Source organism: Gavialis gangeticus, unplaced genomic scaffold (assembly GCF_001723915.1).
Source record: "Gavialis gangeticus isolate Ggan-Ray unplaced genomic scaffold, GavGan_comp1, whole genome shotgun sequence".
In the NCBI taxonomy this organism is placed as follows: domain Eukaryota; kingdom Metazoa; phylum Chordata; order Crocodylia; family Gavialidae; genus Gavialis; species Gavialis gangeticus.
The window spans coordinates 94,060,499-94,073,513 of record NW_017729034.1 but is presented as its reverse complement, the minus strand read 5'-3'; the positions used below and the strand labels follow the sequence as shown (position 1 = coordinate 94,073,513).

The 13,015-nt window shown below is 40.3% G+C and overlaps 1 protein-coding gene across 2 annotated transcripts in view; it reads right to left on the bottom strand.

Moving 5' to 3' along the window:
- MAP3K5 (mitogen-activated protein kinase kinase kinase 5) overlaps positions 1-13,015 on the bottom strand; it is a 192,843-nt gene that overhangs the window by 3,573 nt on the left and 176,255 nt on the right. For both annotated transcript variants that reach the window (XR_002099428.1, XM_019527276.1), the window contains exons 24-28: positions 11,314-11,499; positions 7,809-7,914; positions 6,235-6,478; positions 2,846-2,958; positions 947-1,059 (exon numbers count right to left, since the gene is read on the bottom strand). Coding sequence is in view for 1 of the 2 variants with exons in the window: in XM_019527276.1 (XP_019382821.1) it covers positions 947-1,059; positions 2,846-2,958; positions 6,235-6,478; positions 7,809-7,914; positions 11,314-11,499 (762 nt within the window). In the remaining variant the exon portion in view is untranslated. The remainder of the gene's footprint in view (positions 1-946; positions 1,060-2,845; positions 2,959-6,234; positions 6,479-7,808; positions 7,915-11,313; positions 11,500-13,015) is intronic.

Sequence of the window (13,015 nt, the reverse complement as noted above, 5' to 3'; positions counted from 1 at the left end):
AAATTAGATTCTATAAGTGGGAAATTATAATAAAAATATAATTTTGCATGTATAGAATCAATAGGGGGTTCTCTTAAAATTCAAGGAGGTGTCTTGGATTTAGGTAAATATGGTATATTTTGTCCACTTTATTTTTCATTTTTTAACACAATATAAAGTGCCTAATCTTTATACAGGATGTGGTTTATCTGCAGGGTACATTTACATTCTATAGTTACTCAGCTTTTCTGTTTTAACTGGAATTTTAATAGACTTCACTAATTTCTTCGTTATCTGAGACATTAATGAATCGTCTCCAATGCTCTTTAGTAACCAGTATAAGAATAATTTCAGAGGGGAAACAGAAACAGAGAGGTTGACACTGTTGTTTTCAAAGGTGGCCCCTTCAGTTTCTGGGTACCTAACTTTAAGATACCTTGCAATGCAACTCTCACACATGCTAAGCATTCACATCTCACTGAAGCCACCTGAAACTGTGAGATAACACCACTTCTGATTCTAATTCTTCACTGCAAAGCAGGTCTTTATTTTTGTAGCATGATTGCAATCTCAATGTAAAATCACAGTGGAATCACAGCAGAGACCAGGCAAAGGTAATTTATTACCTCGAGGTTGAGGTCAAACAGTACTCTGAATCTGATGCTTAAGTTTAGCTGGAGGCCAGGAGCTGATGGCATTCAAAACAAGGCTGAAAAATGGTGAACTTAAGCAATGTTTTTCTTTCCTAGTGTGACAAATGCAATTGTGCCTTAGCTAGAGAGATGAATTACTACCCAAAGACTGTTTATCGTAATCTGTGTGTTCTTACCCTTTTCCCACCCTTACACATGATCACATCTCCTTCAAAAATTGTTAAAATAATTCCAGGGTTTTTTTTTCCCTAAGTCCTATGAAAGCTAACACATTGCTGCCACGTCATAAACTGAATAGAAAATACAATTCCTACCCTGTTGATAGTGTCTTCATCTGCTCCATAAACTCTTAGCCAGTCTATAAGATCAGGGTCCTTAGACCCTGTGCCAGACAGATTAAGGTGAGCAACAGAGAATCCAGGAATATCTAGATCAAAATTTTGAGAAAAGATTAGGTATTTCAAAAGTGTTTGGATTTTTGTTGGTTTTTTTTAAACCTCAGGAAATACTGTCTTCAGTGATGCCATTCTGTCTACAAAAATCTGTCCCATGCTACCCTAATTGCTAACACTACTCAGATCAAATCCTGCACCATTTATTTAGGCCTTTATCCACACACAATTCTTATCTCAATTTAACTGTTATTTTTCTACTAAAAAGTAGTTAAAAAGCAGTACAAGCCCTAGTGTACATGTTTTTAGCAAAAGAAGTCCTATAGCAAGACATCCGATTCCTTTCCCAGAAAAGAATAAATAGGCCAGTACACTATACCATCTATATTTCAGCATGACTGCGTCTGGGCTGGGTGGTTCTTCCGATTTAACTAAGCCATATAGCTAAAGCTGTGCAACTGGTGTGTGCAAACAAGGCCTTAGACATGACCTATACTAACTTCAATAAAACTTTACCTAAGTAAAGCTGTAGGAGTAGGATCTGTGCTATTTTTATCATACTAATTTTTCAAGGGTTTCTATTTTGTTATAAAATGGATCCCATGGTAACATATGCAAGAACCTCCACCCCTGCTAAAAATAAGATTTGTAATCTTACAGCTTGTTCAGTAGTGTCTCTCTCTCTCTTTCCTCCATCTCTCTCAAATATGACCACTTTCCCACTAAGTCCTTTTCTCAGGCTTCCATTTTTCCTGTCCTCAATGCCCATTTGATGAACATATTGTTTTACGACTACATGGAAAGGGATTCTTCAGTCTTGTACCAATTTACAGTGCTGCTGAATCAGCCAGTAACTTTACTGCTACACTCACTGCTCCTTTTCCAAGGAAAATGTATAACTTTATCAATTCATATGTTGCAGCCTCATATACAGGGTGAAATCCTGGCCTCATTGAATCCAGGGACAAAACTCCCATTAAGTTCACAGGGCTAGGATTTCACCTACACTAGATAAATATCATGTACCTAATAAAAAAATTAGAATTCTGGTTTGTCACCTCTAAGACCACCAAATTCTCTGTTCACCAAATAGCTGTTATTAGTGTGTTACTAGTTTGTCTGAGGACCAGCCACTGACAACCTCAGTCTCTCTGACTTCTTATATCAATTCCAAAGCATTTTCAGCTTTTGCCTGTAAGAGACTACGGGCAGCCCCTGCTTAACACTGTTTTGCTATAACGCTCATTTAAAATTGATACCCGATTTCACTTAGCACTCAGGGAGTTTCGTTATAACGGTCACCATCTTGGGTCATTAAAAACAACTGCATCATCATCTTGGGTCGTCAGATACTTTTGGTTTTGCTTAACGCTCGTTTCGCTTAATGCTCGGTTTTTCAGGAACCAATTAAGAACACTAAGCAGGGGTTGCCTGTACACACAATTCTGCAACTTCATTTTACATAACAAGCTTTATATTTATACATTTTTAATATGACAATTAGAATAGTTTGTTAACTCAGTGAACATACATATATGCAATGCAACTAAGTCAGTGAAATTTGGAAAAGAACACTTAAAATTAAAGAAATCAAGCAGGGTAAGAAGAGCCCCGCGTACTCCCATAATGTATAACCCAAAGAAACAAATTTATGTCGACTGCATGTGGTCTTACTTCAAATCAGAGCCCCCTGTGAGAAACATGGTAAAAAGCCTGTTCTGACACAGGGGCAGCAACATTTTAATATTTTGATTCCTACATTCTTTGTATTTAGTTGCTGTATAAGCCAGTTCCTTTTGAAATCTCTACTCAGACAGTTACCTATTGGCTGTGACTTTAGCTTCAAGTTTTTGATCTCTTGATTCCTTTCTTCTATAGCTTGTTGTAAAAGGACTTGGAATTCTCTCTCCTTCTGAACTAACTCTTCCAGCAGCCTGCAGAGAAAAGGCAGCAGAGATTTTCTTAATTTAAGGTTGTGTTCAGAGGGAAGCCAATATCAAACTAGTTGCACTGGAAACTAGGATCACTGTAGTGATATTTGAAATATCCATAACTATTTATGAAACTTAAGTGACAAAAGACTTTTCCACCCTTTGCTAGTATATTGGTTAAAGATTTATAATAGGAATGTAACTATAATACATAGCTCTTAAAGCTGCAGCATTTCAGTAAAACTAGCTTTCAACATTTATACTAAACAGAAGCTTCACAGTAACTTTCACTACAGTTTTCAAACTCAGATCGGTCCTAAAGAAAAAAATAAAACAGCCAGGAGGAAGTGATGTGGAGGGTCAAGGGTCAAAACCAAGAGAGGACACCAGGCTTGCTGAGACTAAAACATAAACCTTTATAGGGCATACAACAAGGTATACCCAACTCCAGAAGGAGTCTGTGAAGAAAGTAATCATAGAGGCAGACACAGGAGGTCAGGAAGTGTAGTGGGAATATGGTGATGTCTATAATTTTGGAAGTGATGGCAAGTCTAGCCTGACTCCATTCCTGCACTCAGAGCGCAAAGCCTAGTATTGGGCCCTGAAGTGGGAAGATGAGGAACAAACTTTTTAAATCCTCTCCTAAAACCTAGAGGATTAGGACTTTAGGTTTAGGGTTTAGTTTAGAGAGGTCTTTAGTAGCCGACTTCATGACATTTGTGAGCACACATATTATGTTATAATGTAACTAAGTGCTGAAAGTCAAATGGAGCTTCTGTATAATCTCTTTTCATATTGCAGCAAAAAGGAAAATAAAACTATTCAAAGGCAACAGAACTTAAATTGATAAAAAGAAATAACTCCATCAAAATGCAGAATTTAAATATGAAAATTATTGCCGCTATTTATTATTTCCATACGTTCTTGCACATAACACACCCTGTGTATAGTACACACCTTGATTTTCAAGGGGAGCCTGAAGGAAAAAAAGAAAAGATTTTTGATTGAGGTAAGTAAGCTACAGCAGCTAGGGAGCTAAGCCTGCTGCCAGCCCCATGCACCAGGTGGGCTTGCAGACCAACTTGGCACATTGGATCCAGGACTGCATGCTGGGTCTGATCCTATGCACCAGTTGGAGAGCCAGATTTTGGGTCTGATCCAGGGTACTGAGTCTGGGCTCAGAAGCCACATGCGACATCCAACCCGATGTGCTGGCTCCAGAGCTGCATGCCAGCTGTGAACCTAGTAGGCAACCCTGGAGCTAGCGCATGGTCCTGACTTGTAGCACCAGGTCTCACCAAGCATCCAGTCTTGGACTTGGCACACTGGGTTTGAACTGGCATGAGGCTCCAGAGCCAGTGTGTGGGGTTGGCCCTGCCATGACAGGTCAGGAGCTGTATGCTGGATCGAACTTGGACCCTTGTGTCCAGCCGCAGACCAACCTCACAAGCTGGCCTGATCTGGTGCAGACTGGGAAGGGGCTTCTTACAGGTCTGTAAATTTGGGGAGGGTGGGGCAAGGGAGTTGTGGTAGAACTGTTAATTGCCATGGCTCCCAGAGCTACAGCAATTAATGCTCCCACTGCCCAGTCTCCCACCCCCTGCCAAATTTCTGGAACTGTGGAAATTCCTTTTCCACACATATAATGCACACCCTAATTTTCCCCAGCTGGCTTTAGGTGAAAAGATGTAGGTTATATGCAAGAAAATAAGGTACATCAGTGTGGATATATACACTTATGTCTTACAGTAGCTAAGATGTAAAGAAATATACATTTTATGCTATCTTTACAACCAACATCTGGTGCTTAGAAAAAATGTCCCCTCTGAATAAATTAGAGCATTATCATGACTTTACAACTCCAGTTGATACAGAACTATGGATAATATGGACCATTGTTCTTTTTTTATATGATGATTACTTTTTCTACCTCCTCACTGTACATACAATTTATTCTTCACCCATTTTTCTGCATTGAAACGTATATCTATGACCATATAAGTAGTCAATTACTTTCTACCCTGAAAATGCCAGCTGCATGCTGCTTATGCTAACAAAGCTTAAAGTAATGCAATTATCCATGTTATTAAGATACATTTTCCATGGAACTTATGACAGGTGGTATTTTGGTATCTAATTCTGACCAAAGGTTGTTGTTTTCACATAAAAGAGGAGAAAATATGGTGTTCAAGGCTCATTAAAAAAATTAAAAGCACAAAACTGTTAGAATTGAATAGATCATTTACCTCCTCTTAGAGTGAAGGGATTAAAGCTTTATATATACAACATATTTGCTTATGCTGCCACTCCTCATAAACCTGGGCAATAAAGTTTGACTGGCTACAATGGCTCTTTTATTTCTTTACTGACTAGACATTTGGGTGGGGGTGAATACTGTGCCAGCAACTTAGAAGTATATTGTTTTTTGCATTTCTCAAAATGTCCATTTAGGGAAAGCTGATTACTTTAAGTTGTAATAAATACTCAAACTCTATTTATGCTCCAAGAAAACAGTGCAGAACTGTTCTCCCAACCTGTAATTGAGCCAAATTACACTGAGTTTTTTTTATGCATTTGGAAAGCATAATCATCTAACATTTTAATTTAAGTACAAGAACTAAGAATAATCCAGCACAATAATATATAAACAACTATAAATATGTAGGCATATTTTGCAAGTAGTCTAGAAATCTGTATATTGGATCCTACTTATTTTTTAAACATGAAAGCCTTTCTGGTCTCCATCTTTCTCTGACAGACCAAATCTATTTTATAACAATTCAGCTGTAGGGCTTGATTCTGTATTGATGCTGTAGTGAGTTCTGCATGCAGAACAAGAACAATGACCAGACCAGGCACAGTTCAGTTGTGCAGTGCAGCTGTTTAATAGCTTGGATTTTTTCTCTGGGACTAACAATAGAAAAGAATGGTAAGTTCTGTGTCTATGAAAACAAAATGTGTAGTCCCTTAACCATGAAGCAGAAAGGCAGAAACAGCAGGACTTTGGCAACTGGATTGATACAGTAAGTTTAAAAAAAGGGAGCACACCTGAAAACATTAATTCATTTTTCATGTATTATATGGCAGTAACTAAGAGTAATATAAATTTTATGGGTTTAACACACGTAAAGTCATAAATGACTTGTTATAGTCAATTATGTAAGCCATAAAAGGTATTCTGGGATATTTGAATACTTTAATATCCTGAAGTAATTTTTTAAGAATGAAACAAATGCAATGACCATTATAAATACTCTGGTCCTTGGAAGTTAAACTTACCTATTTGTTTCTAATTTTAGCCGCCCTAATTGCACATTCAGTGATCTATGAGCAGCCTGGGAATCATGGGATACTGTTGAACTGAGTGTGCTCACACCTGAGGTAGCTATGGCATCTTCCATGCCAATGCAAGGCCGTTGAGTAGTTTGACTGTGTGGACGTTCATCATGATCTTCATCCACTTCTATGTCATCCTGATCTGCAGTATCACTTTCAGAGGCAAGACTAAAATGTGGCCTCAGTTCTATTAGAAAAAAAATATTTATTATTAATACTCCACAATAATAAAGTCTTAATTGTAGATCATCCCACAGCTTTAAGCCATACTTGAAGCATCTGTAGAAAAAGATTAAAATTGTTTTTCCAAAGGCTTTAAGAGCTCAAAAACTTCTTCAATGGCCTAGTACATTTTGAATACCATTTGGCTTATGCTATTAATTTATAGGTTTCCAGCCAGTAAAAATTTGCTCTAAAAGGATCCAGATTTTTTCCCCCCCAAACAAAGCAGAACTCCTTTGAGATGCTCCATAGAGCTACATAAAGCAAACAGTTAAGGAGCAATGTTTGTTCAAAGCCTGCAATACACATAATGCGCATTTATTTAGGATAGTGATTCCCAAACTTTTTGAGCCGGTACACCACTGTCAACCAGCAAACTTTCTGAACAACTACCACATACCTAATCATCAACTGTTTAATTAAAAACACTATGAATGTCTGCTGCGCCTGATGTAAATGTGGGCCCCTTACTACAGGGAGGCCTTGTAGACCATCACTGATTTGAGAATCAGGTTGCTAAGTGAAGCGGTAGGTCCTGCAGAGGGGAGCAGGGGTGCAGGAGACAGAGAGTGAGTGGGGTGCCAGAACGCAGGCACAGGCATAGAGGGCCAGCTGGCAGCGGGGCACATGGCTGGGGACAGGCATAGGCATGCGAAGACAAGGAGCAAGGGGCAGGGGCTAGCCTCTCACCCCTCACTGCTGCTTTCCCAGCCACAGCTGTGTGTGAGGACAAATTGAAGATGGCCTTCCACTAATTAGGTACTACACATGGAAAATTATACCAAATTTATGAATTTTTCATGTATCAAATCTAATTATTGGGGGGTCATCTTAAATTCAAAGTTGTCTTGGATTTGAATAAATACAGTAGCTGTAACAATTGTGCATAGTAGATTGACTTGTACAGGAGTTTTTTGCCACGTTGGGCAGCCCAAAGCCTGTTCCTTGTAATGCTTTGGAGCTTGAGGGTTGCCAAGTTCTTTTGAGCCCTCTTTATCACTCAAGAATGGGTGCTAAGCACCTGGAAAATCTGGTCCTAGAAATAGACAAGTATCCAATTATTAGTCATCATGTTGTAACATCTTGCTTTACATAACCCAGAAAGATGCAATCCAAAACACCTTGGGCAGCTGACCTGCAAATATTTGATTTGTGACTTAGCTAATGAATGCATCAAAAACACTGTAGAAGGTCAGGACAGGTTTCAAAAGCTTTAGCTATGGTCATGATGATCATAGCTATGAAACATTTAAGAGATCAGATATTAAATGTTTGCTGACCAAACAGTAACTCACCTGGGACCAAAATAGTAATAGCAGTCTGCACAGCTTTTCGAATTATGTTGTCTAATGCAAACATCCAGTGTGGCTTAATGTTGTGATTTCGGAGAACTTTATTGACCTGTAACAGAGAACAGAGTTCAGAAATCTTACCTCTGCATCCTAAAACTGCATAAAATGGTCCTCTGATATTAAGCATTGAAGTTCAGCTAGCCTACATGAAAAACAAGGTTCTCTTTGTTATTGCCTTTTTCATCTTACTTTTTGGCCCAATCTACCTGTTCTGAGCTGGTGGTGGTAGTTCAAGAAAATATAACTTCTTATGTCTACTGGCAAGGCTCTCCCCTTGTTTGTAGATCCTGTGGTGCTGCCTTCAAAACTTTTCTCTCAACTAGACACATAGAAAGGTTTATAGACCCTTTGGGCACATCCACGCAAGCATGTATGTGCACTTTGACTGCAAAAGGCACCCCATGCATGTGATATGTTTCTCTGCACTGCGTATTTGCAGCACAGAGCCAAATGGGAAAAAACAAGTGAGGCAATACACGTGGCAGCAGCACACACTGCCCAAAACCAGACCCCGGCCAGAGCCACATTTCAGTGCCAGCCAGGCTCCACATGCCCGGATCACAGCTGCTGCAGCCCCAGGGGGCCCCCAGGACTCCAGGCAAGGCTGCTGGGACCAGCTCAGGTGCTGGTCCCAGCCTCCCCTACCTGACCTGAGGCAATTTGCCTGGCATCAATGCACACATGCAGGGGCACTCCCCAGGGATAAGTGGGAGCAGCACAACTATGTGCCACTGATATTTGTACCTGGGAAAATGCATGTGCATGTTTGTCTGGGCATGCTCTTTGAGGGAGAAAGCAAGGATGCAGCTAGGTGGGTGGATAATTCTAAACTTTGCAATAACCAAAGTAAGTTAAGATATCAGCCAACAGATTTCACAAATGACAACTCTGACCAAGCCAGAAGGGTGGCCCACCAATAGCAAAACACAAAAGAACAAACAAATCCAGTAACATTTTTTGGAAAGACATATTAAATATTTATAAGCTTATTTTAATAAACATCCACAAAGGACTTACAGAACAAACTTCTTGGTAGGGACTAACAAAGGTAGAACATTAACCTCTCTGCTCAGTTTTCATTACGAGGGAATTTTGTGGAAGCAGGGTCAGTTTAATTTTCTCACATGAAGGTTGCCCTTCTTTCTATATATAATAACTAATATTATACAGATGATGTCATCTTTTGAGAATGTGTGGAATTTTAAATGAAAACGTTTTCTATCACTTTCCAAATGCAGCCACAGTAACATGTTAATGTAGAAAGCAGATGAATGTATACTTTCTTATTTTTTGAAATGGCCACTAGATGGCATTTTGTTACACTGGAAGACATTTGTGAGCAAGGTAAATGCAAGCTATCAAAATATGCTCTGCTGGTAAATAAGCCTAGGCTCAATCAGGAAAGATGCTGAGCACCTCTTGACAGGCATAGTGACTCGAGAGAGGTGTTGAGGTTGGTTCAGTTTGCCACAATACGCAGCCTGTCCAGAACTGAGCATAAAGTTCAAAGTATTTACAAAGGTGTTCGTAGCTTATTTCAGTCCTAAAAAACACAAATGTCCACGGTACCGCGACTAAGCTATTTAGAATACAAAACAATTTTTTCTTCTCAGCTGCTCTGATGAGGATATCCCGAGTATGAGACCTTGTTACGTACGAGGCAAAAGGAGATAGTTTTCCTCATTCTAAACAACATCCTGATTTCAGGCGTACTGATGTTTTTTCAGGAGTACTGAGACGTAGATATAAGCTGTTTTTTTGTTGTAGAATTCTACTACAGCTTCATACTTCTGTTTGGAAATAAGCTGTTTGGAAATGCCAATCAACAGAGACCAAACAAGGTGTTCAAAACATCTTGGGTTCAATTAACTTCCATGGAATCAAAGGATTGTAATTTTAATGGAATTTTCCCCAAACGTCTGGGGGACTCCTCTGGGGCAGGGACTTGGAAAAGGATGGGTTCTGACATGCTGGGAGAGTTCATGGGCAGGACGGACAAGGGGTGGAGGGAATGTGAGGTCTGCGAGAGACCTGGTTCCTGAAAGTCCAGGCAAAGGCTCTTAGGGCCCACTCTTCCAAGGCAGCCTGTACAGGAGGCCTGCCTGGTAGTCCACTGTAGCTGCTCAGTAAAATTTGTATTTTTTTCCCCCAATGTTGCTATTAACGGCAGCTGCAAAACTGAGAAGAATGCAGCAGCCCCAGGTGTTCCCTTTTGGGAGGGTAGATGCAGAAATGGCTCCTGCCGCTCATTGGCTAACCACACTGCCACCATTGGCACAGCAGCAGCTGGAGCTGCCAAGTGTGTTATGGTTGCTCTTGGCATGAAGGTGCCCTCTTACGCCTCTGGAGAGTCTCAGAGGCAGATGACACAGCTCCATGTGCCAGATCAGGCCAGTCTGCAGGCATGTTCTGCCCACAGACTGCCTCAATGCCACTCATCCAGCTCCTGGTTCCAGTTGGGTTGTGCACCACTGCGCTAGTCTTCATCTGCTCCCAGATGCTCCCAGGGTTAAACACTCTGGAAGTCATATGCTGAACAACCTTCATTTGTCTCCATTTCATTTTGACCTCACAGATCCAACCAGGGCATAATGATACAAAACAAAGTCAAACCTTCCCCAGTGTATTATTATTTTTAACCTGACATCATATAAGACAATTTTAGCCCATTAAAATGGAGGTTAGTAAGCAAAGAATGCAACTCATTTAAATGTTCGTCTCTGGGATAAAAACATTTTGAGTAACCTGGCTGTCTGAATGGACCCTGTTTCAGTATCCTGTTTATTGCTGTGGATAACTGCAAGTTTACATTAGTTGCTGACACACGGTTTGGGGTGATGTTTTGAAAAATAATACAATCTATTTTCTTTTGGTTTTCCTATTTCACTTATAAACAAACTGAAACAGACATATTTGGCAGAATTTCCGTATTGACTACTGAATATTAAAACAGGACTACTGTGACAATATTGTGAGCTAAATGGGCTTCATTTTTGTGCACTTTACTAAGCTAAGCAAGTCCAAGAAACTGTATCCATTTAGCATAATTATTTAACTCAGTTTTGAATTTATTTGCAACAAAAACCACAAAGGTGAGAGATTTTTAGGCGTTTCCATTTGAGGATTATGGTGTAATGTTTACATAACCATGTTTCTTTCCTACTGTTTCTTATTGAAAATGAATAACCGTAGGGTGGGGGGAATACATTTAAAAATAGATGCTATGGGCAAAGTACACTTGCTGCCAAAAAGATCACATAGCAGCCAAGCCAGGAGATGGCTATGGGCTGAAGGCTCTGATTTTCATTATTAAATCTTGGAAGCCTGAGTGGTTCTCATTTTATGAAGCAAATGAGATCAGTGAAGTTCCATTTGCTTATGCCAGGCTTTAATTTAATCTTTTTACTGGAGACTTTGTATAGCTCAGCATATGAAAGTGCCTACTTACAGCATCTTGAAAACCAAACAGCACCAGCTGGACTTGGCTAATGCCATGGCTGTCAAAGTCTAACTCCAGTTTCAGTTTTGAAAGAGTTGTTGCAATGATTTTGCGATCAGTTGACCTTACAAATTCTCTGAGGCTAGCAACAAGGGTTGCAATGTGCTCCCACTTCAGCTTGGGTTCCTCAGCTCCCTAGTAGAAAAACAAAAAGGAAGAAAAAGTTAGCGAACATGTACCTCTTTAATTTTATATCTAATGATTTTCAATGAGTTACAGGTGCAAAATAAATAATCCTTGCTCTCTCAATGTTCTGGAAACTTTACCACTTAGTGTACCTACAGCTCATGCACACAGACCCAAGTTAGCTGTAAAACAGCTAGCCTGGCACTGCTACAAATGGGCTAACCAACTGACAGTCTGTCCTTGCCTGTACTAAAATCCATGTTGCCACAACTGTGGTGCTAAAACACCCCATGCTAGCTAGTTTAAAGCTAGTTTGAGTCCACTTATGAAAACTGGACACACTAAGACTACACCTTTAATAACCAAAAGTATAAGTGCTACGGTGGCCTGATACCTTTGGAGCAAGTAATATGTTCCAGTATAAAATATATGGGAAATAAATACCCCCATGCCCATTAAACCTAAAAGGTCTAGAGAATGACGTATGCAGTGGACCACTAGAAGGTAAATCCGTAGTTTAGCATTTAAAGTAGGGATTAGCACAAAGGATTGGTACAGAGGTCTCTGTAAGAGGTGAATTTCCTCTTTAGTCCTTAACTTAAGCAGAAGATTTACCCCAATATGAAGGTTTTCCACTATCTGTTATAAGGCAATATTTAGTAAAAGTAATTGGAAGTAGTGACAGAAGATTTTTCATTTGCTTTCTAAATTTTTGTTATGTCAGGTGAAATTACAGTTAAATTTGAGAGAATAAACATCATGATTTCTTCTTTCTTTTTATATTTGCTCTTCAGTGTTGTTGCATTACAGCTAGTCAAAACCAGGATTCATAGATTCTAGGGTTGGAAGGGATCTCAGTGGGCCATCTAATCCAACCCCCTGCCCCTGGCAGGCAAGAAAAGGGTCACCAAACCTGGGACCATGTGATCCCAGCCAGGTGCTTGTCCAGTCTCCTCTTGAAACCCTCCAAGGATGGGGCAAGCACCACCTCCCTTGGAAGCCCATTCCAGATCCTGGCAACCCTGACCGTGAAGAACTTTTTTCTAATGTCCAGTCTGAACCTACTCTCCAATAGTTTATGGCCATTATTCCTTGTTATTCCAGGGGGTGCCCTGGTAAGCAGCACATCACCTACTTCATGTTGCTCCCCCCTTATGAATTTGTAGCCGCCACAAGGTCCCCTCTCAACATTCTCTTGGAGAGGCTGAAGAGGTTTAGGTCCCTTAGTCTTCCTCATAGGGCCTTCCCTGCAGGCCTCTAATCAGACGAGTGGCTCTTCTTTGGACCCTCTCCAGATTGTCCGCATCCCGCTTGATCTGCAGCATCCAGAACTGGACACAGTACTCCAGCTGTGGCCTGACCAGTGCTGCATAGAGAAGGAGAATCACCTCCCTGAACCTGTTTGTGAAGCACCTACGGATGCATGACAAGGTACGATTGGCTCTGCCCACCACTTCGTCACATTGGTGACTCATGTTTATCCTGGAGTCAACAGTGACTCCAAGATCCCTTTCTGCCTTGGTGG